General features: G+C 54.4%; 2 protein-coding genes across 7 annotated transcripts in view; one reads left to right on the forward strand and one right to left on the reverse strand.

Moving 5' to 3' along the window:
• The window catches only part of ATF5 (activating transcription factor 5), a 5,160-nt gene extending 1,374 nt beyond the window's left edge, over positions 1–3,786 (reverse strand). Inside the window, exons 1-3 of the mRNA XM_006765965.2 lie at positions 3,700–3,786; positions 1,053–1,349; positions 3–176 (exon numbers count right to left, since the gene is read on the reverse strand). Coding sequence (XP_006766028.1) covers positions 3–176; positions 1,053–1,230 — 352 coding nt within the window. The 5' untranslated portion in view covers positions 1,231–1,349; positions 3,700–3,786. The remainder of the gene's footprint in view (positions 1–2; positions 177–1,052; positions 1,350–3,699) is intronic.
• The window catches only part of LOC102767968 (nuclear pore glycoprotein p62), a 31,316-nt gene continuing 11,440 nt past the window's right edge, over positions 3,687–23,562 (forward strand). For 2 of the 6 annotated variants that reach the window (XM_015565422.1, XM_015565426.1), the window contains exon 1: positions 3,702–3,774. Coding sequence is in view for 2 of the 6 variants with exons in the window: in XM_006765928.2 (XP_006765991.1) it covers positions 20,786–22,342 (1,557 nt within the window). In the remaining 4 variants the exon portion in view is untranslated. Of the gene's footprint in view, positions 3,775–4,240; positions 4,315–20,719; positions 22,663–23,562 lie in introns of those variants that run through there. The other 4 variants (XM_006765928.2, XM_006765929.2, XM_015565423.1 and 1 more) reach the window with 4 other exon arrangements.

Below are 23,562 nucleotides of genomic sequence, written 5' to 3' on the forward strand. Positions count from 1 at the left end.
ATCGAGGAAATAGTCTTCCATCTGCTCCAGCTCCTTCTTGAGGAGGGAGGCCATGGCTTCCAGGTCAGGGGGGGATGGGGAAGGTGGAGGGAGGGCACCTGCGGGTAAGGGGGGCTCCAAAGGGAGGAGGGCTGTAAAGTCAACCCGCTCAGTCATCCAGTCCGAGAAGCCATCACCTGGGGGAGTGGAGAAGGACAAGTTCCGTGAGTTCCTGGTTTCCCACCCAACTGGGTGCTCACTCATCCCCGCTTCATTCATCTCCTCCATTGAGTAAATCCTCCAACGAGCCAATCTGTCTACCGACTAGTCAATGAACTAACTGACCAACCAATCAACTAAGTGAATCCATCAATCAATCAACTCTTTCAACCAACCAGTTAATGAACCGGTCAACCAACCGATGATCCGAACAACAAGAGAGTCAACCAGCCATTCTGCAACCATTCCAACATTCTCTTTACTGATTAACCTACATCTGTGCTTTCTCCGATGTACTCTGTAGTTTACCTTAAAAAGCAAACTAGATCCCGCATACCCGGTTTCATCTTTAATCCATTCATTACTGAAGACCCACTGTGTTCCACGCAGTTGGGGCCCACGAATGAATAAAGTAATTCCTGCCTCAGGGCCTCCGCATATGCTGTTCTCTCCACCTGAAAAGCTCTTCCCTTGGGTCTTATCATGGCTCATTCCTTCCCATCCTTTAGGTCTCAGCCAAATCGGTACCTACTTGGCAAGGGATTCCTGGCTACCCGCTCTAAACTAGGTCCCCGGTGTGATTTTTTTCGCTCATTACTAAGCGTTTCCCACTGATCCCACAACTTCCTCATTTTATTCCTCTGGTCTGTCTCCCCACTAGAGTGTGAGCTCTAAGAAGGCAGGGATCATTTCAGTCTTATTTCCAGTTATATCCCAGCACTTAAAACAGTGCCTGACATAGTACAGGCACTCAATAATGACTTATCCAATTCACAAATAAATGAATTCTTCCTCCTTCTATCCTGCCCCCCAAGTCCCAGTTCTCCCCACCTCCATTCCCCACCTGCCCTTACCTGTCAGGGGCTCTCCCCCCCCTGGAAGCCCGCCCTCCAGGGCTCCCCCAAGGACCTCATAGGGGCCCAGGGGGGCAGGGGCCAGGGGGAGTTTCCCATAGTCAACGAGCCAGCCCAGCCCGCTAGCTGGGAGCAGGGCCCTGTCCAGCTCCAGCCCCAGGGTCGCCAGGAGTGACATGGCTGCAGCACAGGCGCTGGGCACGGGTGGCAATGAAGGAGGCTGCACCAACAGGTGGGAGGCGGCTCTGGAGGTTGCTCAGCTGGGCGAAGACAGGCACCAAGGTGAAAGTGGAGGACCTACAAGTGTGAGACAAAAGTAGGTGGGGTCACAGGCCAGCCTCACTTGTACAGAAACCAAGCCACATCCCCATGGCCCCAGGGTCCTCCCTCCCGCTTCCAACTGGGATTGGGGCTACACATCGCCCTCTCAGAATCCTAAATCTGCCCCTTCCCCAAATCTCTGAGCCCTACCCACTCCCAAGGGAATTCTTTTTTTAAAAAAAATATTTTTATTGATTCCAGAGAGGTCGGGAGAGAGTGAGAGAGACAGCATCATCAATGATGGGAGAGGATCATTGATCGGCTGCCTCTTGCACGCCCCCCACTGGGGATGGAACCCGCAACCCGGGCATGTGCCCTGACGTGGCTCATATGTCGAGGCTCAACCACTGGGCTACACCAGCCCGGTGGGAGTTCTCTTTATGCCTGACTTCAAAATCCCAAAACCCAATCCTTCCAATACAGCAACCTAATTGTTTCCCAGGGGAATTTCCTTCAGAAGATTAGCACTCTAGGGCGCAGTTAAAGTGGGGCTTGGCCCTCATTAGCTGTTGTCTGGGCAGGGGCATGGCTTAGCTTCTTGGGTTCTGGGCCACCTTCCTGTGAGGAATTAGAGAGAGTGAGAGAGACAGAAACATCAATGATGGGAGAGGATCATTGATCGGCTGCCTCTTGCACGCCCCCCACTGGGGATGGAACCCGCAACCCGGGCATGTGCCCTGACGTGGTTCATAAGTCGAGGCTCAACCACTGGGCTACACCAGCCCGGTGGGAGTTCTCTTTATGCCTGACTTCAAAATCCCAAAACCCAATCCTTCCAATACAGCAACCTAATTGTTTCCCAGGGGAATTTCCTTCAGAAGATTAGCACTCTAGGGCGCAGTTAAAGTGGGGCTTGGCCCTCATTAGCTGTTGTCTGGGCAGGGGCATGGCTTAGCTTCTTGGGTTCTGGGCCACCTTCCTGTGAGGAATTTGGCAGAAACCATGGAGTCTGGTTTATGATTGGCTGATGTGACGGTTTGGGGCATGGTGCAGCGGTTCTCAACCTGTGGGTCGCCACCCCTTCACAGGGGTCGCCTAAGACCATCAGAAAACACATTACCTATTGTTTTTGTGATTAATCACCATATTTTAATTATGTTCAATCTGTAACAATGAAATTGGGGGTCACCACAACATGAGGAACTGTATTAAAGGGTTGCGGCATTAGGAAGGTTGAGAACCACTGCTTTAGCCCCTCCCACCCACACCATAATATTCCATCTTAAAAGAACTCAGTCCCAGGGGAATTTTCTTCTAGTCACGTTCCTCCTTCTCAATCATTTCCTTTGGGGCCCCACCCCCTCCCTAGGTTCCATCCCAAATCAATTCCCAGGGGAATTCCCCCTGTGCCCCACCAACCTCATCAATATTATCCATTCACATCCCATCCTTCCCCCTTTGAGAACTTTGCAGCGACCTCCATTGTCCCGCTAAGCCCCGCCCACTGCTTATCTTAGTCCCGCCCCTCCCCGATGATTCCCCAGAGGCCCCGCCTCTTTCTCCAATCGGAACCCCGCCCTCTTCTCAAGGTGCGCTTAGCCCCGCCCCTCACAATGGCTCCAGTAAGCCCCACCCTTCGCGACGGCCGTGGCCCTAGATCCACCCCTTTTTTTTTTTTCTTTTTTTCTGAGGAGAAGGGGAGGAGAGGGGGAGGAGGAGGAAGAGATCGCTCCACCCCATTCTTAACGGGGTGTCTCAAAGCCCCGCTTTCCACCCAAGTTAAACCAGCACCCGCCCCAGCAGACGCCTGAATAAAAAACAGGGCGGCTGTGCTGTGCGACTAAGCAATGTGGAGCAGGGTGGGTGGAGGGGATGGCGACCAGCCTCCACATCCCCCGCCCACCCGTCCACACTTGGCTTTCTCGCCGATGGCCAAAGCGCAAGCTCCGCCCCTGAAACGGTCCAAAGGCGCTCACGCTTCTGCCCTCCTGGGGGCTAGTGCGCATGTGCAGCTGCTTACTGCCAGCCCTTCGCACGGAAATACGGGCTCTGGTGCGCTAATGCGCATGAGCAACGGCGCGCGGACAGATTCGTTCCCGCAGAACAAATAAGTAAAACCCTCTCTGGGGGCTAGTACGCCGGCGCAAGCGCACGCGGGCCGTCTTTAACGCCAACATTCTCTGTAAGAAAGCTCCCTTCCCCACCATTGGGCCGAGTGCGCATGCTCGGCAGCGCGCCGACGCGCGAGTTCCCTCTTCTGCGCCTGCGCGACCGTGATCCCTCACTCTCAACTCCCCACCCCCCCACTCAGGCCTGGTCGTGAAGGCCGCGAGCTTCGAAAGGGCGGGAAAGGCAGTTGGAGCCGGAGGGACGAGCGGTTACTCACTCCATGGCGGCGGAAAGGAGAGGCAGCAGCGGCCTCGGCTGAAGAGAGACGGCGGGAGTGGAGAGCGCAGGCGCGGTGAGCGCGGAGACGGGCCGGGGGCATGGAGGGGTCGCGGCTACAGAGCCATGGCGGGCTACGCGGGCGGAGGCAGAGGCGGGGTCGCGGCAGCGTGGGGAGAGATCGTGATCTGACGTGACCTGAGGATGGGGAATGAGGCGGCCCCGGGGACCAAGCACAGATATACCGGGGGCGGCGCAGCACGGCACGCCGGATCCTTCCGCGCCCCGCCCCGGCGAGGCCCCAACAGGCCGGCTGGCCTGGCCCCCTCCTCCTCTCGGGGCTCCGGCCCCTTCCTCCTTCGGACCCCAAGAGTTCGGTCCGCTCCTGTCTCCGGCCTAGGATCCAGCTCCCTTTTTCTTCCGACCCCGAGGGTTCTGGCCCTCCCTTCCCTGAGGCTCTGGGGTCCGGTCTTCTCCCTTTGATCCAGCGGCCTGGTTTCTTCCTTTGCTTCACGGACTTCCGGCCAGCCCCATGCTGGTGTCTTAGTCCCGCGTGAGCCACAGACCTGCCACGGTGGCCGTGGGAAAATAACCGAAATCCTCGGGCCTCAAATAGGTAGGGAACTGTCTGCAAAAGGAGAATAGGCAGCTGTGCCTGATGAGGTGGTTTGTGAGAAATAAGTTGATGCTCGGGAAACCCCACGCACAGAGCCCAGCTCATACATGTCCGTTCTACGTATTTTATTATCAGTGGGGACTCCGGGGCCCCCACTCTCACCCCACCCCCACCGCGGCGAGCGTCCCGGGCAGACACGTGTTGTTAATCCTGACCCGAGGATATTTCTTCCCATTGATTTTTAGAGAGCCTGGAAGGGAGGAGGAAGAGAGAAAGAAATATCAATGTGAGCCCTAGCCGGTTTAGCTCAGTGGATAGAGTGGATAGAGCATCGGCCTTCGGACTGAAGGGTCCCGGGTTCGATTTTGCTCGGGGGCATGTACCTTGGTTGCGGGTACATCCCCAGTAGCGGTTGTGCAGGAGGCAGCTGATCGATGTTTCTGGCTCTATCTCTCTCCCTTCCTCTCTGTAAAAAATCAATAATTTTTTTTTTTTAAAGAAACATCAATGTGAGATAGACACATGGACTGATTGCCTCGCACCTGAGTCCCAACCTGGGCCGGGAATCAAACCTGGGACCCTTTGGTGCTGGACCAACATTCTACCCACTGAGCAAACAGGCCAGGCAGGGCAAGATCCTCAGACCTTGACTGACCAGCGCCTGCTAATGGGCCCTTCTTGTGTGTGATTCTCTCTAAGCTGGCAATTTTCAGCCATCCCACCCTCACCCGTTCCAGATGTTGGGTGTTCAGCCCCGTCTTGACCCACGGGTGCAGGGAATCGGGCATCCTCGCCCCCATTCCACCCTTTTCACCGTCCACTGCCCACCTTCCCGTAGCCCTGTCTACAGCACTGCCCTCAGGCCAGGTATTTGGTTCTTCTGCCCCTGCTCCTCACCCTGACTTCCTGAGATGCCCCCCCACTGTGTTAGTCTCACAACCCTGCCCCAAACAGGGAGATCTGTACCACCGTGTGTAACAGGGAGCATCCTCGCCCTTCCTTCCCTGCACGCTGGGCCCTCCACCATCCTGAGTGGATGCGGGTCTTTCCTCTGCGGCAGAAACTTCCCTTTCCCGCCCTGCATCTGTCCATATCAGGACATCACACCTGGAGTTCAGCCTTCATCACTCTTAATGGCAGTTACGGGGCTGAATCAGAATCAAAGAAGTGGGGGAGCCCTAATCCTGAGGGTTATGTGGGGAGTAAAGATACGCAGGCTTCTCCCCCCGTCCCCCCCTTCTCTAAACATGCAGGGAGTCCTTGGGCTCTGACCACTTTCCCGCAGAGCACTTACTGTCCGCTCTGCCAGTATTTGAGCACTTGCTCGATGTTTCCTTGAGTTGGTAGAGGCTACATTATCACCTGGAGTCTCTAGACATCACTGAGTAGCAGTTAAGATCATAGATCTGGAACCAGGTTGTTTGGGTTCAAACCCTAATTGCACCCCACTAGCTGTGACACTGGTGAGTTCCCTTACTTTCCTGTGCCTCAGCTTCCTCGTGGTGGGGGGGGGGGGGGGGCATTAATAGTATCTACTACTCAGGTCTGTTATGAGGATTAAATGAGTTAATATAGATCAGGTGCTTAGACTAGTGCCTGACACACAGAGGCTGTTACTATTATTATTCTTGGGGTGGGTATGTTTATCTTTATTACTAAGCAGTTAGCGCTTTAAAACTATGACTGATGCCCTGGCCGGTGTTGTTCAGTGGATAGTGTCAGCCTGGACACTGAAGGGTCTTGGGTTCAATTCCCAGGCAATGGCGTGTACCTGTGATGCAGGTTCCATCCCTAGATCCCCATTGGGCTGCATGCAGGAGGCAACCAATCAATGTCTGTCTCTCTTCGATGTTTCTCTCTCTCTCTCTTCTCCCTCTCCCTCAAAGTAAATGGGGAAAAAATAAATCCCTGGTGAGGATTACAAAAAAAAAGGAAGAAGAGAAGAAGGAGGGAGCATTTGAATAATGGCACTATTCTAATTATTTCTAGATTAACTGTGCTCTTTTTCCTTTTAAATGAAACTTAAGGACCGACCTCCTTCCACTTGTCAGTAGAGATTTGAGCAGTAACGGGGAGATTGGGGTAGTGCTGGACAAACTGCTGGCAGTGAGGAGACACAGTCAATCTCTCTCTCTCTCTCTCTCTCTCTCACACACACACACACACACACACCCTCGCGCTTCTGAGAACTTCTAGGTTATGCGCTGCGACTAGGTAGAGGTTTTGTTGTGTGTGTTTGTTTTTCTTTTCTTTTTTTTTTTTTTTACTTTGGAAGTAATTTTAGGTTTATAGAAAAGTCACAAAAATGATAGTCACAAACAACCCTAGGCAGTTTTGCTCAGTGGATAGAGCGGCAGCCCGTGGACTGAAGGGACCCAGGTTTGATCCCCAGCCCTGGTCGGGGCTCATGCAGGAGGCGCTCGATGTGTCTCTCTCACATCCATGTTTCTCTCTGTGTGTCTCTCCTGCTCCCTTCCACTCTCTAAAAATCAATGGCAAAATATCCTCAAATGAGGATTAGCAAAAATAAAAAAATTAAATTAAAATGTGAAAGCTAGTACAGAGTTTTCATATACCCCTCACCTAATGGCCCCCATTGTTGCCATTGTTACACTTCTATTAGCTAAACTTCAACTTGATGTGATTTCACTGGTTGTTCCCTAAGACTTTTTTTGTCCCAGGATCCCTTCCAAGATGCCGTGACATTTAGTCCTCGCGTCTCCTTACCCTCCTCTGGTCTGCGGCAGTTTCTCTGACTTTTCCTGCCTTTCATGACCAGGACCAGTGGGTATTCTGTGGAAAGTCCCTCCGCTTGGTTTCGTCTCATAGACTGGGATTATGGGTTTTTGAGAGGATGGTCAGATAGGATTTTTAAAAAATATTTTTTATTGATTTCAGAGAGGAAGGGAGGAGAGAGAGATAGAAACATCAGTGATGAGAGAATCATTGATTGGCTGCCTCTAGCATGCCCCCAACTGGGGATCGAGCCCACAACCCGGCATGTGCCCTTGACCGGAATCGAACCCAGGACCCTTCAGTCCACCGGCCGGTGCTTTATCCACTGAGCCACACCAGCTAGGGCTAGGGTGTTTTTTAATAACTGGACACGAACTTGCTCTGTGTGGGAATCATTGCTGGCTGTGTGCAGGGTATGCTGACTGAGAAAACATCGGGGCAGGGACCTGGTGCCTTTTCTCTGCAGCGTTTGGATCCCAACCAGGTCAACCCTGATGCCGACTGCCCCACCCAAGGTCTTGACTCAGTCGTGCTGAGTGGGTGCCAGTTCTCACCCTTAGCGGCCTAGCCCTTCCAGGCACATTCTAACTCATGTGCAGTGGGTCCTTAGTGGCTGCCTGTGAACCCCGGTCTTGGCACCCTGAGCCTGCTTTTGTGCCCATCGGTGACGGGGCCTGTGGCCCCTCCAGGATTCAGAAGCCTCCGCCTCCCCCAACTTGGAGGAGTCCCCCAGGGTCCCGGTGCCCCAGCCCTTTCTACTGGAGCTGGGGCTGGCGGCATGGGAGGGGCTGTGGGGGATTCTTTTTCAGTTCGGAAGGACCAGATCTGTGGAGTGAGGTGACGGTTGCAGGCAGTTGCATCACCCTGGCTCTTTGGTGGGAGGCGGAGTGGAGGGATTCTCCGGGGGCCTCAGGCCACCTGGCAACAAGCGCCTGATTAGCGGAGAGGCACCAGCGCAGCAGGGGAGGGAAATGGAGGGGGAGGGGGAGCAGCCACCTGTGCAGAACCCGGAGAATCTGAGAAGGAGGGCGAGAGGAGCCTCAGATCATAGCGGCTAACCCGCTGTCTTAAAAGACTGAGGCCCCGGAGGTGAAAGGCGTTAATACAGTCACCCTGCTAGTTAGAGCCCAGGCCTCCCAACACTTCACAAGCCCCAGGGAGAGTGTCTGCTCCTCTCAGATCTGACCCCCAGTCCCGGGCACAGCCTGCTGGGAGGCCACCAGGCCTGGCCCTTCGCCTCTAGTTTGCTGCTGCTCAGTTGCCGGATTCTAATGACTCTGACTTGCCTCTGCCCATCTCCCCTGCCCTAGAGGAGGCCCTGACCTGTGCTATTGCAGCAACCCTCACTGGTCTCGCAGTTCACGAGACAGTCTGGCATGATGGAAAGGGCACCCACCGAGTTTGCATCAGCTGGACCCAGGTTCCAATCCTGAGCCTCAGCCACCTCCTGAAAGTGGGTCAGAACAAGGGCTCTGGAGCCAGCCTGTTGGGTTCACATCTCAGTGCCAGCCTCTGTGCCCCTCAGCAAGTGGCATCTTCTCCCTGTGGCACAGTTTCATCCATAACGTGGGGTAAGAGGACCCACCTCTTAGGGTGCTTGTAAGGAAATCGATAAATGTGTGTGAAATTGCTAGAACGGGGCCTGCCTAGTTATGAACACTAGTTATTTCTCTCTAAGGCGTCGGGTGCCAGGATTGTGTGGAACGATGTAGGTAAAACCAGCAGCACTTAATAATTCAAGGATCTCTATGTTTGTTTCTCTTCCTACCCCCGTTGTCACTCTTTGTTCTGTTTTCATGGCTGCCTCCCAGACAATGTGTACGTGACTGTTTCCCTGAGCACTTAGAAGGCAAGGTCATCCTCCCTACCCCAGCCCTGTGCTGCTGCCTCAGTAGGCATCGGTTCACTTTGGGGGGAGGGGGGATAATCTTTTTACTTATTTTAGAGAGAGAAACATCGATGTGAGAGAATATCGTTCAGTCGCCTCCCATGTGCACCCCAACCGGGATCGAACCCACAAACCTTTGGTGTATGCGATGACGCTCCAACCAACGGAACCACCCGCCGGGGCGGCATCAGTTCACTTTTAAATGAGCTGCTCATGCACAGAGGCTGGGAGTTCAGTACTGTTGTCCCTGAGGGGGCACTAGGGCAGGTGTCTGGGTTATGCAGGCCGCGGGGGCCGAGTTGGAGGTGGGCGTCCTGGCAAACAAGGGCAGGAAGGCCAAGGCCAGCTCACTAGGGGAAAGGGCAGCTCGGGGCACAGGTCTGCCACGTGGCCTCTCGGCTCAGAGTCCTCCGAGCCCCTTCCCGCCCTCACTCCTGCTGCTCCTTCATCAGCAGAAATAGCCAAGCTCTTAGAACCTAGTTAGGCCCGCACTGCACCCCTGTGTCACCTTCAGTGATCTTCTGTGTTAGCTTCTGTGCTCATTGCTCTAAGAAATTGCCACAAACTGTAGTGGCTTAAAACAACACACATTTAGTTCCTTTGAGTTCCGGGGACCAAAAGTATAAAATGGTCGGCAGGGCTGTGTTCCTTCTAGAAGCTCCAGGGAGAACCCGTTTCCTGGCCTTTTCCAGCTGCTGGAGGCCACCTGCATTCCCTGGCTCATCGCCCCTCTTCTCATCCCTCCAGCCTCTGCTTCCATCGTGACATCTCCTAGTTTGCCTTTGATCTTCTTGCCCCTTTTACAGAGACCCCTGAGACTACCTAGGGCCGCCCAGATCATCCGGGATGTCTCCATCGCAAGACCCTTGTTTCAGTCACAGCATCAGAGTGCCTTTTGCCACGTGGGGTCACTTATTCACAGGTTCTGGGGATTCGGGTGTGAACATCTTTGGGGGGGCCATTGTCCAGCCTACCTCCCCTCCCCTCTGGGAGCCTCAATTTCCTCATCTGGAAGATATACACTAGGGCCAGCACTGGGGTGCCCTCTCCCTTACAGGCCCACAGGAAAAGTACAGCTGAAGGTAATTGACAGCATGGTGTCCTGGAGCTTGGGGTGTCATCACTTGCCACTGTTTGGCCTCCAGCAGGATACCGTGCCCCCTTGTTGCTGTTGCCTCATCAGTGAAGTGGGGACAGTCGGGGTAATATGTGGAAAAGCCTAAAATGGCGCTGGCTCAGTCAGCAGGCCTGTGTCGGGCAGGCCAGCGCGGCCCCGGGCCACCGAACGGAGCAGGTGCTGCCCGGGCGGCTCATCTTGCTGGGCAGCAATGCCAGCCGCCTGGCGGAGCACTTCTGATTTCACAGAAGTTGGAAACCCAGATTTTTCTGCAAGATCCACATTTTAAAAGGTTGGCAAGTGATTCAGAGAAATGCCAACAAACCACATCGTGGACAGATAGCTCAGGCTATGGGCCCTCCCTGACCCGTGTGTTCAGTGGTTTCCCGCACCCAGGCCTGCAGTTCTCCCTGCTCGTAGCAGAGAGCAGAAGGAACCGAGTCCTCCTCCTCCCAGTCCGGGGTCTCAGCCCTCTCTGCTGGACTGGCCAAAATTGAAAATCTCAGTTCTGGTCAGACTCAGCCAGACCCACAGTCTGGAGGGCAGTGTTTGTGGGGCGCAGGGAAGGAGCTCTCTAGAGGAACGTCCTGGGGAGTCAGTGCCTGCTAAAGGGGCTGGTGTCTTCGTACCCCACCTGTTCCAGAGGCCACCAGGAACACATAGACTTGCACAACTTGAGTCTCTTACGCCTTGTTGCCAGGGAGGCCGCCCACCACAGGGATCTGAGGTGGCTGAGGAAGGGGGTGTTAGGAGCCGGGCTGGGCTGGGTGACTGGGAGGATCAGGGAAGCAGGGCTTTGCTCTGGACCGGGTGCTGTCAGGAAGGAGGGACAAGTCATCACTGAGTATTTTGATCTTCTCCAGAGGGTGGCGCAGCACTGTGGTTAGTTAAGAAGCAGCCATCAGCGTTTGTGTTTTCGTCTGTCTGGTTTTTGTCTCGGTCCATCGTGATCAGAGTGGTCTTGCCGGTGGTGCTTTGTGAAGCGATGTTCCCCACCCACAGGAGGGCACCGGGGCCAGGCTGGCAGGGCTGCTCTCCCCTTTCTCACACAGTGTGTGCATCCTTCCCAGCAGGGGGAGGGGTAGAGGGAAGCAGAGCCTGCACCCAGCCAACACCCACTGGGATGGCCAGTCACAGTGGGAGCTGAGGGAAACAGGGAGGTGGAGACGGAGGCAGGAATCCACAGCAGGTAAACCTCGCAGGCACCCAGGGTCCCCAAGTGCCCCCTCCACAGGCGTGGAGAACATCGAGGGTCAGTGGTCAGCAGAGACCTGCGCCTCGGCCTGGTTAGCTCAAGAGTCCTCTGCCCTTCTGCCCACGCCCGCCCAGAGCAGGAACGAATTCCTGAGGGGGTAGACAGGAAAGAGCAGCTGATGCCCCCCCTCTTCACTCCAAGCCAGAAGCTTGAGAAGGCAGACAGCCCTGAACTGGATCCAGAATGAGACCTAAACTAGCCTGGATGGTGATAGAGGTGGCTCGGGATGTCAGAGAATGGGAAAGGGGTACCAGACATGGCACATGGTGTGTGGAAAAATGCCACATTGGAGAGGCTCCTGAGGCCCCAGCTCGGATCTGGGGCCAGTCCTAACTACCTGTGCACCTTTGGGCAGGTTACCTAAGTTCTCTGAACTTCACTTTGCTCATCTGGAAGATGGGAACACGAACGGCTCCCACTTCGTAAGGTCGTGAGCAGCGCGGGTAAAGCACTGCCAATGGCCCAGCACAGAAAGTCCTGGAACCTTAGCGTGTGGGTGACGCCCAGGGACAGGTAGAGGCTGTGGTTGCTTCTGATTCTCAGAATCTAAGCCACCCTGTCCCCACCTCTGGGGGCTTTCTCCTGGTTCCCAGAGAAACCGTCTCCATGGTAACGGTCTCTGCCACAACCTGGCCAGGACCTTTCCCTCCCTCCCCCACTGACATCACTGCCTCTCCCCTGGGCCATGGGTGTTGATTACAGGGGAGCCACTGGGAAGGGAGCACATGTGTGCGGTTCTCTCAGCAGGTGTGCTTGTGCCTTAGCCTCTCTCCAGGTCTTTTGTTGTTGTTGTTAATTTTATTTTTGAGAGAAACCTCGATGTGTTGTTCCACTTATTTATGTATTCGTTGGTTGCTTTTTGTATATTCCTTGACCAGGGACTGAACCCGAAACCCCATCAGGGCCAAGACCTTGTCTTATTCATCCTGACTTTGACATGTATGTTGATGTTGGACGAGTTACTTAACTAGAAAAGGGAGATGCTAATGGTACCTCATGGTGGGAGGAGTGAGAGCTAAACCAATTAGTACATGAAAAGCACTTAAAATAGTACCTGGTACATGCCCAGTGGGGCTCAGTGGTTGAATGTTGACCTTTGAACCAGGAATTCGCTGTTCTGTTCAAGTCACATGCCCGGGTTGTAGGCTCAGTTCTCCAGTAGGGGGTGTGCAGGAAGCAGCCGATCAATGATTCTTTCTAATTGATGCTTCTGTCTGTCTCTCCCTCTCCCTTCCTCTCTGAAATCAATAATACATATCTGGTACCTAGTATAAAGCAACCCCTGAACCCACTTATTCCATTGATAAGCATTTAAATGTGATGGCCAGCAACTAGTACAGACCCTGGGATACAGCAGTGAAAACACAAAAATCCTGCCTCTGGTGGAGCTGACATTCTGATGTGGAAACAGACAATAAACAAGACATTGAATTTCAGAGTGGTGGTTCTAGAACAGGGGTGGGCAAACTTTTTGACTCGAGGGCCACAATGGGTTCTTAAACTGGACCGGAGGGCCGGAACAAAAGCATGGATGGAGTGTTTGTGTGAACTAATATAAATTCAAAGTAAACATCATTACATAAAAGGGTACGGTCTTTTTTTTTTTTAGTTTTATTCATTTCAAATGGGCCGCCCAGGGGCCGTAGTTTGCCCACGGCTGTTCTAGAGTCTTCCTTCAGATCTACTCTTCTGGTTTTTAACTTTTCTGCACATGTCTTACCTGATTTGTTATCCCTGTGGGGAAAATTGCTGTTTGTCCCACCACCTGAGCTCCTTTGGGTACAATTCCAGGCCTCAGGAGCAGAAAGGAGAATGTAATTGCTAATTAGATGTGAAATGACTTCTTGGGGTAGAGATCGTATTTTCAAGGGAGGGAAAGGAGCAGGTTGAGTCCAGGAAGCATTTAGGCAGCAGCGTGAGGCAGCGGGCAGTGTCGGTGCCTGGCCAGGTCGGAGAGCTTGCTTCCCTCTCCGTCTCCGTCGGAGCAGGAGTGCGCACCTGCTTACAATGATTTCCAGAGTCTAGTGAGTGAGAAAAAGAACAGTGCATCTGGCATACAGCCTTTTGTGTACAAAGTGGGGAGAGTGCAAACTGGGCATTTGCTTAGAGACCTTGAAAATCTCTGGGAAAGAGGCCCAGGAACCCAACAGCTTGTCTCCAGGGAAGAGAGCTGGTGGCAGGGGGTACAGGGGCGGATGGAGACCACGGTGTTCCATGTTGTACCTTTTGAATGTAGAACCATATGAACAAACTGCCTCTTCACAAACAATTCAATTTTCATTTTAAAAATAGCCACCACCGAGGCATTGGGTGGCTGCGAAATGGAACACGTGGGATGAAGCCTCCTTGGCAGCTAGTTTGCAGTAACATTTAGGCATTTAAACAGTAAACACCCAAACGTGCGGTAAACCTGGAGGGATCCCTTCATGGATTTGGCCTGGAGAAAAGACGGTAGCATGACAGGCAGTGAGGCTTTCCATGGCCCCTCCCCCTGAGGAGCACCTCCTGTTGTCTCCACACGGGTCCCTAATACTTACTGCAAGTCAGTTAGACCTGGGAGGTTGGTGTGTGCTGGTCCTGGGGGAGGAGCAGGCCGGAGGGAGTTAGGACGAGTCCCAGGTGCGCGCCTCCATCCCACCTTCCTGCTGGGGAGACCTTGTGCTGTGGGAGGAGATGGCCTTCGCACGGAGCCGTGCACTGAGGTGTCCGTGCCGCTGGTGTGGCTTAGGGAAGCTGCTCTGCCCCCTCTGGCTCTGTGCACCTGCTACCAGAGCTGGCCATGCTCACCAGGCAGAAGGGATGTCTAAGAACTGGACACAAGAGTCCAGGCCACCACCAGCTCCCTCCAGAGACTCCCCCATCTCCCAGCAGCCTGGGTGAGTCTTTCAAAACATAAATCAGCCCCGGCCTGTTTGGCTCAGTGGATAGCGCATCAGCCTGTAGACTGAAGGGCCCAAGGCTCTATTCCAGTCAAGGGCACATACCTGGGTTGCAGGCTCTATCCCCAGTAGGGGGTGTGCAGGAGGCAGCCTATCAATGATTCTCATCATTGATGTTTCTATCTCTCTCTCCCTCTCCCTTCCTCTCTAAAATCAATAAAAATATTAAACAAACAAACAAAAAAATCAGCGCAGTCCTGTCCCGACCTTTGTGTTGCTCTCTCTGTGGCCTGGAAAGGACACTGCCTTGGCTAAGATCTGGTTAGCAAGCCATTCGTTGCTTATTGTATTATCGGTAAATAGCTAATTCCATGGGGGAAGTTCACACGGAGCCAGTGCCTGTCCTTCCTGAGCACCAGTGCTGTCGGCAGCTCCACCAGCTGGCCGTGGGCGGGATGCCAGGAGCATTTGCTCCAGTCACTCCCCAGAACCTTCGTTAATAAGTTGACATTTCCTGGGCTCTGAGGATGCACAGGCACACGCTAATAAAATAGGCGCCTGACAGGGATCGGACCATTTCCTCTTCACAAAGGCCGTATGATTCACGAGCTCTGGCCCTTTTTTGGTTTTGTTTTTGTTTAGGAGACTGAGGCATGGGGATGAACCTAGAATCTGAGCTCCCAGGGCTAAGAGCAGAGAAGCAGGGACTCAGGCTGATAGGCTGTGTCTTGCCAGGTGACTGACAGAAGGACAGGCAAAGGCCCCTGCCCTCGGGGCGCACAGAAGCCCACAGGGCTTACTAATGACAGCTACAGGCCTGCTGCCACAGCCCCATCCCACCCATCAGTGGACTAGCAGACCTGGATTCATAGTCCTCGGCGCCATCCAGGAGCCCTCGGAATCAAGCCTTGCGCCCAATGAAGCAGCGTTTCTGCGATAAAGGAAGGGGGCGGGAACAGGGGCAGCAGCTCTCTGGGCCCCAGTGGATGAGCCTCATGGGGGAGGGTCACTCAGGCTTCTGAGGGGGAGCCGATGAAGGGCAGCGGTGGGGTCAGGGAGGGAAACCGCATCATGGCTTTGTCTTCAGGAGATGGACTAGCCAGGCCCCAGCCCCCCCTCCCTCAGCCTGCTGCTCCAGCCACGATTGTACAGAAGCTGGCCTGTGTGTGTCACTCCCTCCGCAACCATGTGCCCAGAGAACCTCATTCCATCTTTAAGACTTAATTCTGCCCTGGCTGTGGGGCTCAGTGGTTAGAGTGTCCAGTCAAGGGCACGTACCTCGGTTGCCCCATAGGGGTACATATGGGAAGCAATCAGTCGATGTGTCTCTCACATCATGTAGGTGTTTCTCTCCCCCCTCCCCCTTTCACTCTCTTCTAGAAAGTAATGGAAAAAATATACTCGGGTGAGGGCTAAAACACAACAAAAAGACTTAATTCTGCCACCTCCTCCTCCCCTGCCCCAGGCAGAACTTGAGGTCTTGACCTTGGAGAAGTCATGTTGGCTCCTAGCCTGTTCCCTGCTCAGTGAGCCGCAGCCGGTGCCCATTATACAGGCTTGTGCCACAGCCAGGATCCAAACCGATGACCCTTTGGTGCAGGGGACCACACTGACCAACTGAGCCACAGTGGCCAGGCCCCCTGTCCTTCTTAATCCTTTATTTCTTCTTGGTCCAAGGCTGATGTCCTCCAATTTTTGTTCCCAAACACCCCCGTTCCAGATACCTGAGGAGAGGGATTGGTATGGGGGGGAGGGAAAGTCCCAGCCTGGTTAACCCCTCACCCAGCGCCGGTGCCCCCAGTTCCCTTCCATGCTCTGCTTTCTCTCGTTCCTCGTGCATAGACCGTACAACACGATGGTGACTTATTTGAACGATTGTTTTTCTGTCTGCTGGGCTATAAGCTCCATGACAACAGGGTCCCCTCTGTCTCGTTCACAGCCATGTTTCCAGGGCCTTGAGCGGTGCCTGTACATAGAGGGTGCTCCCAAATATTTGTTGAATGAATGAATGTTCTACTGTAAAGAATTTGTTTACTCTCTATGATCTCACCTTAGGGGATGGGCCTCTTCTTCTCTTTGTGTTATGACTGTACAGAGTAGGGCTGAGTAGACACTAAAGTTAGGAGTTTAGTGGCAAAAGAACGAAAGATAGAGTAGGTGAGTGGACCTGGGCGAAGCTGGAGGGGACCGCAGAGAAACCTGGTGCTCAGCCAGGGGCGGGTTGTGTGTAGGTTGGAACCCCAGGTGGGCCTTTCTGACTTCCCTGGGCTGGGGAGGCAAGTAGATCTGGTTTGAAAAAACTTGGGGAGCATGGGACAGGCTCTGCCCCATTCCATCAGTGACCTCAAGGAAGTCCGTGCTCGTGGCCTCAGATTCATCCTGGGTGAACTACAGACGGCCACGGCTGTGCTGTCCGGCCTAGGCACGTGCCCAGCAAGGCCCGCTTCTCCAGTTTCTGTTCCTCCCACTTTCCCCGAGCACCGTCAGCTTCTCTTTTAGGAAAACTCGCCACTGTGGTCGAAGTGGGAAGCCTGTGTCAGCTCATAACAGTGCGTCAGCTGCACTTGTGGGAAATTCCCAGAATCCTAGTTGTCGATGGCTTTGTTAACTGGGAAACACCCTGCAAACCCTCATCACTTTATTTTATTTGGATATAAACTTATACATTTGCTCTTCACCTCGTATCACAGCACATTGTCAGGGGTCCCCAGACCACCCTCAGATTTGGTGATTCACCAGAAGGACTCAGAACTCAGCACAGCGGTTAGGCTCATAGTTACAGTGAGAATCAGCCCAGAGCCCTAACCGGTTTGGCTCAGTGGATAGAGCATTGGCCTGCGGACTCAAGGGTCCCAGGTTCGATTCCAGTCAAGGGCATGTACCTTGGTTACGGGCACATCCCCAGTGGGGAGTGTGCAGGAGGCAGCTGATCAATGTTTCTCTCTCATCAATGTTTCTAACTCTCTATTCCTCTCTGTAAAAAAATGAATAAAATATATAAAATATATTTGTTTTGCTATTGGGCATTGGTAGAAATTGATTATTAGCCATGGGATACTAAAGAACCAGGAGAGGAAGGGAAAGGGATAGGGAGGTAGAAACATTGATGAGAGAGAAACATTGATCAGCTGCCTCCTGCACACCCCCTACTGGGGATGTGCTCGTAACCCAGGTACATGCCCTTGACTGGAATCGAACCTGGGACCCTTGAGTCCGCAGGCCGATGCTCTGTCCACTGAGCCAAACCGGTCAGGGCCCAATGCCCCATCTTAAAGACACTCTCTATTGGGCAGGACACTCTAAGGCAAGCATGTCAAACTCGCGGCCAGCGGGTCGCATGCCTCATTTAAATAAATGAGGCTTGCAGCCCACCGGCCTCAAGTTTGACATGCTTGCTCTAAGGGTTTAGAGCAGCGGTTCTCAACCTGTGGGTCGTCACCCCTTTTGGAGTAGAACGACCCTTTCAAGGGGTCGCCTAAGACCATCGGAAAACACATATATAATTACATATTGTTTTTGTGATTAATCACTATGTTTTAATTATGTTCAATATGTAATAATGAAAATACATCCTGCATATCAGATATTTACATGACGATTCATAACAGTAGCAAAATTACAGTTATGAAGTAGCAACGAAAATTTTACGGTTGGGGGTCACCACAACGTGAGGAGCTGTATAAAGGGTCGCGGCATCAGGAAGGTTGAGAACCACTGGTTTAGAGGTTCCCTTCCAGGAGCCCATCAAGGGCCAGTCCTTTGTTTGGAATGTGCCACGTGTGGACAGCCCGGGCCTGCTGAGTAACCCTTTACCGCACACGCTCCCTCCAGCCGCACAATCATTTAGCGCCCCAGAAGCACACCTGTTTCAGCCACTTTCACCAGCCCTTCCTCCCCATCTTCTGGTTGGTTCCACATCCTTAACACTCAGCTTAGGTATGCGCTTCCTGGAACCGGGGCCAGGGAGCCTTGGCCCTGCTCCCACGTGTGACCCCGCCCTGGCTGCCCCTGCCTGCAGTCCTGGGATGGAAGCTGGTGTTTGCCATGCCTCTGGCTGCCCTGAAGAGGGGGCCAAGGCTTAGTAACCTCTCTGGGCCTCACTCTCCTAGTCTGTAAAGCGAACCAGCCCCAAATGGACCTGTTTTCAGGAGCAAGTGAACAATAAGGCATCTTAAACACATAGACAGGCGGGACCGATGCAGCATGTGCCATTATTAGCGGATCCCTGGCAGCTGGGATGTTGGAAACAAATGACGAATTTGATAAATGGCAAACCACAAGCCCCCGTAGAAGACTGTTTTTTTGCAGTTTTTTAATAGTATAAAAAGCAAAGACCTTTGTATAAATGCTCTTCGGGAGAACTTTAGCTGCAATTTATTAATAGCTAAAGCTCTCAGGCTGAGGAACTGAGACGTGTGGGTGGCTGCTAACAACAAACCCGGCTTGAGGTGGCTCTGGAGTGACAGGTGTGTGCGCTCACGCAAGAAGGGCTGGGTGCCAACGTGCTTGGAGCCTCAGACACTTGCTGTGGCCTCCTGAGTAAAGAGGCCTTTCTCTGAAGCCCCCAGAAGAGCTTTGTAAAAATGTCAAGGCCAGGATCCTGCCCCCAGAATGACATCCATCATTAATCTGGCAGCGTCGGATTTTTTTTTTTTAATTGAATTGGGGAGGGGGTTTGTTTATGCATTCATTGGTTGCTTCTTGTATGTGCCCTAACTGGAGGTGTAACACACAACCTTGGTGTAGCAGGATGATGCTCTAACCAACTGAGCTACCCAGCCAGGGCCCGTGTACCTTTGAATGCTCCCAGGACAGGGGTGGGCAAACTTTTTGACTCGAGGGCCACAATGGGTTCTTAAACTGGACCGGAGGGCCGGAACAAAAGCATGGATGGAGTGTTTGTGTGAACTGATATAAATTCAAAGTAAACATCATTACAGAAAAGGGTACGGTCTTTTTTTTTGTTTGTTTTTTGTTTTTTGTTTTTTGTTTTATTCTCTCCCCGGAGTGGAAATGTGGGCCCTGGGCGGTAGTTTGCCCACGGCTGTCCCAGGAGGTGCTAGTGGGCAGCCTATTGAGATCTGCTTAGACTGAGCAGACCCACCAGCAGCATGGGTGGCCGCGGGGTCCTCTCTCCAGAAGCACATGGCTGTGTGGAGGAGAGACCTGGCCAAAAACAAAATAGGGTTCTTGGAGGAAGGCAGGGGGCGAGGTGGGAGTTGCGGAGGGGCAGCTACAGTGGGGTGAGGACTGACAAATGACTGTAACCTGAGCCTCTTCCCCACCTGTGCCCTGGGGCCGCCTCCTCAGCCTCCCGGTAGGATGACTGGGAAGTTAGCTGAGGGCCCGGCTGAGGGTGTGGGTAGCACAGGGCTGGGCACACAGCTGCTGGGGCTGCGGTTAGCTGCCTGGAAATCCCGTCTCTGCATTGGAACTGGTGCTCGTCATGCAGCCAGAGGGCCCGCTGAGCCGTGGCAGCTGGACCGTGAATTCATATTTACTTGAGGTCAGCCACAGCCCACATGTCTTCTTCATGAGAATTTCTTCACGGCTGGGTGCTCACAGCCCCTGCTGCTGAGTTATCCCCTCACTGCACAGCCCTCCTTCCTCCCCAGCCCCGGGGCTCTCCCCGGAGTGGAAATGTGGGCCTGTGCCTGTGCCTGGCCGCAGCGGCAGTGAGCGCCCTAAGTAGTGCCCAACCATCCGCTACACTTGAGCGCAGTAGCTGCTACCCCGCTTTCCCGCTGAGGGACCAGCCTCAGAGAGGTTTGCTGTCCCTTGTTAGAGATTGGAGCGCTGAGGAGTCACAAAGTCACGCCTCGCTTTCATCAGACACTTTCTGCTTCCCAACTGCATTCGTTCTTTTTTTCTTTCTTTCTTTTTCTTTCAGAGCGGAGAGCTGGGTGCCAGCATGGGAGGGAGAGAGAGAGATAGAAACATCCACGGTGAGAGAGAATCATTGATCGGCTGAAGGACTGCGCCTTCAAACCCTCTGATTGAGCACTTGGGTTTCATGCCCGCCCCTTAGTTAGAAGGAAGGTGGGGGTTGCTCCAACAGGCCCTCTGACCTCCTAAATGATGAGGGATGCGCATGGATGGAGCCCCACCATAGAGCTCAGCTTTCCAGGGCCTGTTTCTTGAGGTCCAGAAGGCCACTCAAGGAGGCACGCTCTACCCACTTCCTCTCCCCGCTTCCGGCCGGCAGCAGGGAAACCTGGGGAGCAGATCCTACAGGTGGAGCTGGGTGTGCTTCGGGGACTGAGGTCAGTTCAGGTGCCTGCCCTTGGACTCCCCATGGCCGTGGGGCTCCTGCTGTGCTGAGTACACGCAGGTCCCAAGCACTCTCCCTCCCAGCGCCGAGCCGCCGCTCCGCCTTTGCTAGCGACGTAGGGCCGGTCAGGAAGAGGAGAGCGGCCTCATTAGGACTGTCGGTCCCGCCGCTCTCCAAACCGCGCCCGTGCCAGTGAGGTTGCCTTTCCAAAACTGCCATCTGACCATGTCACTCCCTCTGCTTTAAAAATCTTCCCAAGGTTACGGACGACGCTGACGATTTGCTTTGGGAGCTGGAGTAGCTGCTGCCACCGGAGTCTGGAGCCATGAGCGGGTTTAATTTTGGAGGCACTGGGGCCCCCACAGGCGGGTTCACATTTGGCACTGCAAAGACAGCAACAACCACCCCTGCCACCGGGTTTTCTTTCTCTACGTCTGGCACTGGCGGGTTTAATTTTGGGGCTCCCTCCCAGCCCACTGCGAGCACCGCTTCTACCAGCCTGTTCTCACTCCCTACCCAAACGCCAGCAGCACAGACCTCAGGATTCAGTTTTGGAACCACAACTCCTGCTCCTGGAGGCACTGGGTTTTCCTTAGGGATCAGCACCCCAAAGCTAAACTTGGGCAATGCAGCTGCCACCCCGGCCACAGCGCAGCCCACTGGCTTCGGGCTCAGTAGCAGCACCCTCACCAACGCCATCTCCAGCGCCGTCACCTCCAGCCAGGGCACAGCACCCACCGGCTTTGTGTTCGGCTCCACCGCCGCCTCTTCTGCTCCATCCACCACACCCGGGGGCTTCTCGTTCACAGGAGGAGGCACGACCCAGGCTGGGGGGGCCTCCAGTTTCAGTATTGGCTCCGTGGGGAGTCCGGCCCAGCCCACCACACTCGCTGGGTTGGCATTCACTCCAGCCACACCGGCAGCCACTGGAGCAGGAACCACGCAGCCAGCTGCTCCCGCACCCACTGCTGCCACCGCCAGTGCTGGACCCACACTCTTTGCTTCGCTAGCTACTGCTCCGACCTCGTCTGCCGCCACCGGGCTCTCCCTTGGGACCCCGGCAACCACCGCTGGAACGTCTGGGCCTGGAATGCTGGGCTTCAGCCTAAAGGGTCCTGGAGCAGCTCCCACCGCATCCACAGCGACATCCACCCCCGCCGCCACCACCAGCACCAGCAGCTTCTCCTTGAATCTAAAACCCCTGGCACCAGCCGGGATCCCCAGCAACGCGCCCACTGCCATAACCGCTCCGTCTGGCCCCAGTGCGGCCACTGGGGTGTCCACCAGCCCCGTGATGACCTATGCCCAGCTGGAGAGCCTGATCAACAAGTGGAGCCTGGAGCTGGAGGACCAGGAGCGGCACTTCCTGCAGCAGGCCACCCAGGTCAACGCCTGGGACCGCACGCTGATCGAGAACGGGGAGAAGATCACCGCCCTCCACCGCGAGGTGGAGAAGGTGAAGCTGGACCAGAAGCGGCTGGACCAAGAGCTGGACTTCATCCTGTCGCAGCAGAAGGAGCTGGAGGACCTGCTGAGCCCCCTGGAGGGATCCGTCACGGAGCAGAGCGGGACCGTCCACCTGCAGCACGCCGACGAGGAGCGCGAGAAGACCTACAAGCTGGCCGAGAACATCGACGCGCAGCTGAAGCGCATGGCCCAGGACCTCAAGGACATCATCGAGCACCTGAACACGTCCGGGGGCCCCGCCGACACCAGCGACCCGCTGCAGCAGATCTGCAAGATCCTCAACGCGCACATGGACTCCCTGCAGTGGATCGACCAGAACTCGGCCCTGCTGCAGAGGAAGGTGGAGGAGGTGACCAAGGTGTGCGAGGGGCGGCGCAAGGAGCAGGAGCGCAGCTTCCGGATCACGTTCGACTGAGCCCGTGGCCGGCCGCAGGGCCGCACGTCCCCAGAGTGTTCAGTGGGGAAGTGTGCGGTTACTGTCTAGCTTTTGTTTGCTATGAAGTGCTGTTTGATTGTCTGTTTCTTTCAAACAGTTGTGCTGTCGAGAGAACTGTTTGTGGTTTGAGTTTTTGCATTTATAAGTAGAAATATTCCGAGTGTTCTAGTCCAAGCAGCAGCCTAGTAGGTATGCTTTCTCTGTATAACTTTTTTGTTTATCCCAGATCCCTTTTTTCTTTTTTTAAATATATTTTTATTGATTTTAGAAAGAGGAAGGAAGGAAGAGAGAGAGGAAGAAAAAAAACCCACACTTTGATGTGAGAGAGAAGCGTCGATCCGTTGCCTCCTGCACGCACCCCAACTGGGGATCAAACCCGCAGTCCCGGGTGTGTGCCCTGACTGGGAATCAAACCTGCAACCTTTCGGTGCACAGGACAGCGCTCAACCAACTGAGCTACACTGGCCAGAGCCCAGGCCCTCTTCACCTACTGCAGCCTTCCTCATCATCACTCCAGTCAGGTACTGGAGAAGTGCCCACTCACCTGAGAGCCGTCTGCCTCCCAGCCCGGTTCCCGGGCAGCCTCTCTGTCTACCGCGTAGTCATAGGTGCCGTGTAGTCATAGGTGCCGTGTAAAAACACTTGGTTCTCGTGGAGACAGCGGCCTGGGGTGAGGTGCACATGGAAACCAGCCGCCTGTGCAAAGTGACTTGTGACTAGAACAGGCCGTGGGGTAATGAACTTCCCAAGAGGAGACGGGCAGGTAGATGAGGGACTTGAACAAGGCGTTGACAGAAGGGTCAGACTTGGGCCGGGGGGGTCTCTGTGTTGCCTGGCAGACACACCTCCTCGGCTTCCTGGTCTCAATGTTAGGCCTCCCCACAGCCGTGTCAGGTGGCGTCCTGCTGTGCCCGCACCACAGTGAGCTTGCGCAGAAGACTTGCCGCTCTGTATTGTGCCGACTGTTTGCTTCTGTGCCTCGCTGTTAGATTGTGAGCCGCTGTGGGCAGGGAGTGTTCTTGTTCCCCTTTGTGTCCTCAGCACAATCCCTGTCATATTTATCAAGTGTGAACAATGAAGGTGAAACCCGGCATAAAACGTCAATCCACAAAACGCCTGCTGGAACGGCAGAGGCAGCCACAGACTGGGTTCTGCACTCCCGACGCCGAAGCAGCCTGTCGGCCAGTGAGGCCCAGCGT

This window comes from Myotis davidii, unplaced genomic scaffold (assembly GCF_000327345.1).
Source record: "Myotis davidii unplaced genomic scaffold, ASM32734v1 scaffold2100, whole genome shotgun sequence".
Classification (NCBI taxonomy): Eukaryota; Metazoa; Chordata; class Mammalia; order Chiroptera; family Vespertilionidae; genus Myotis; species Myotis davidii.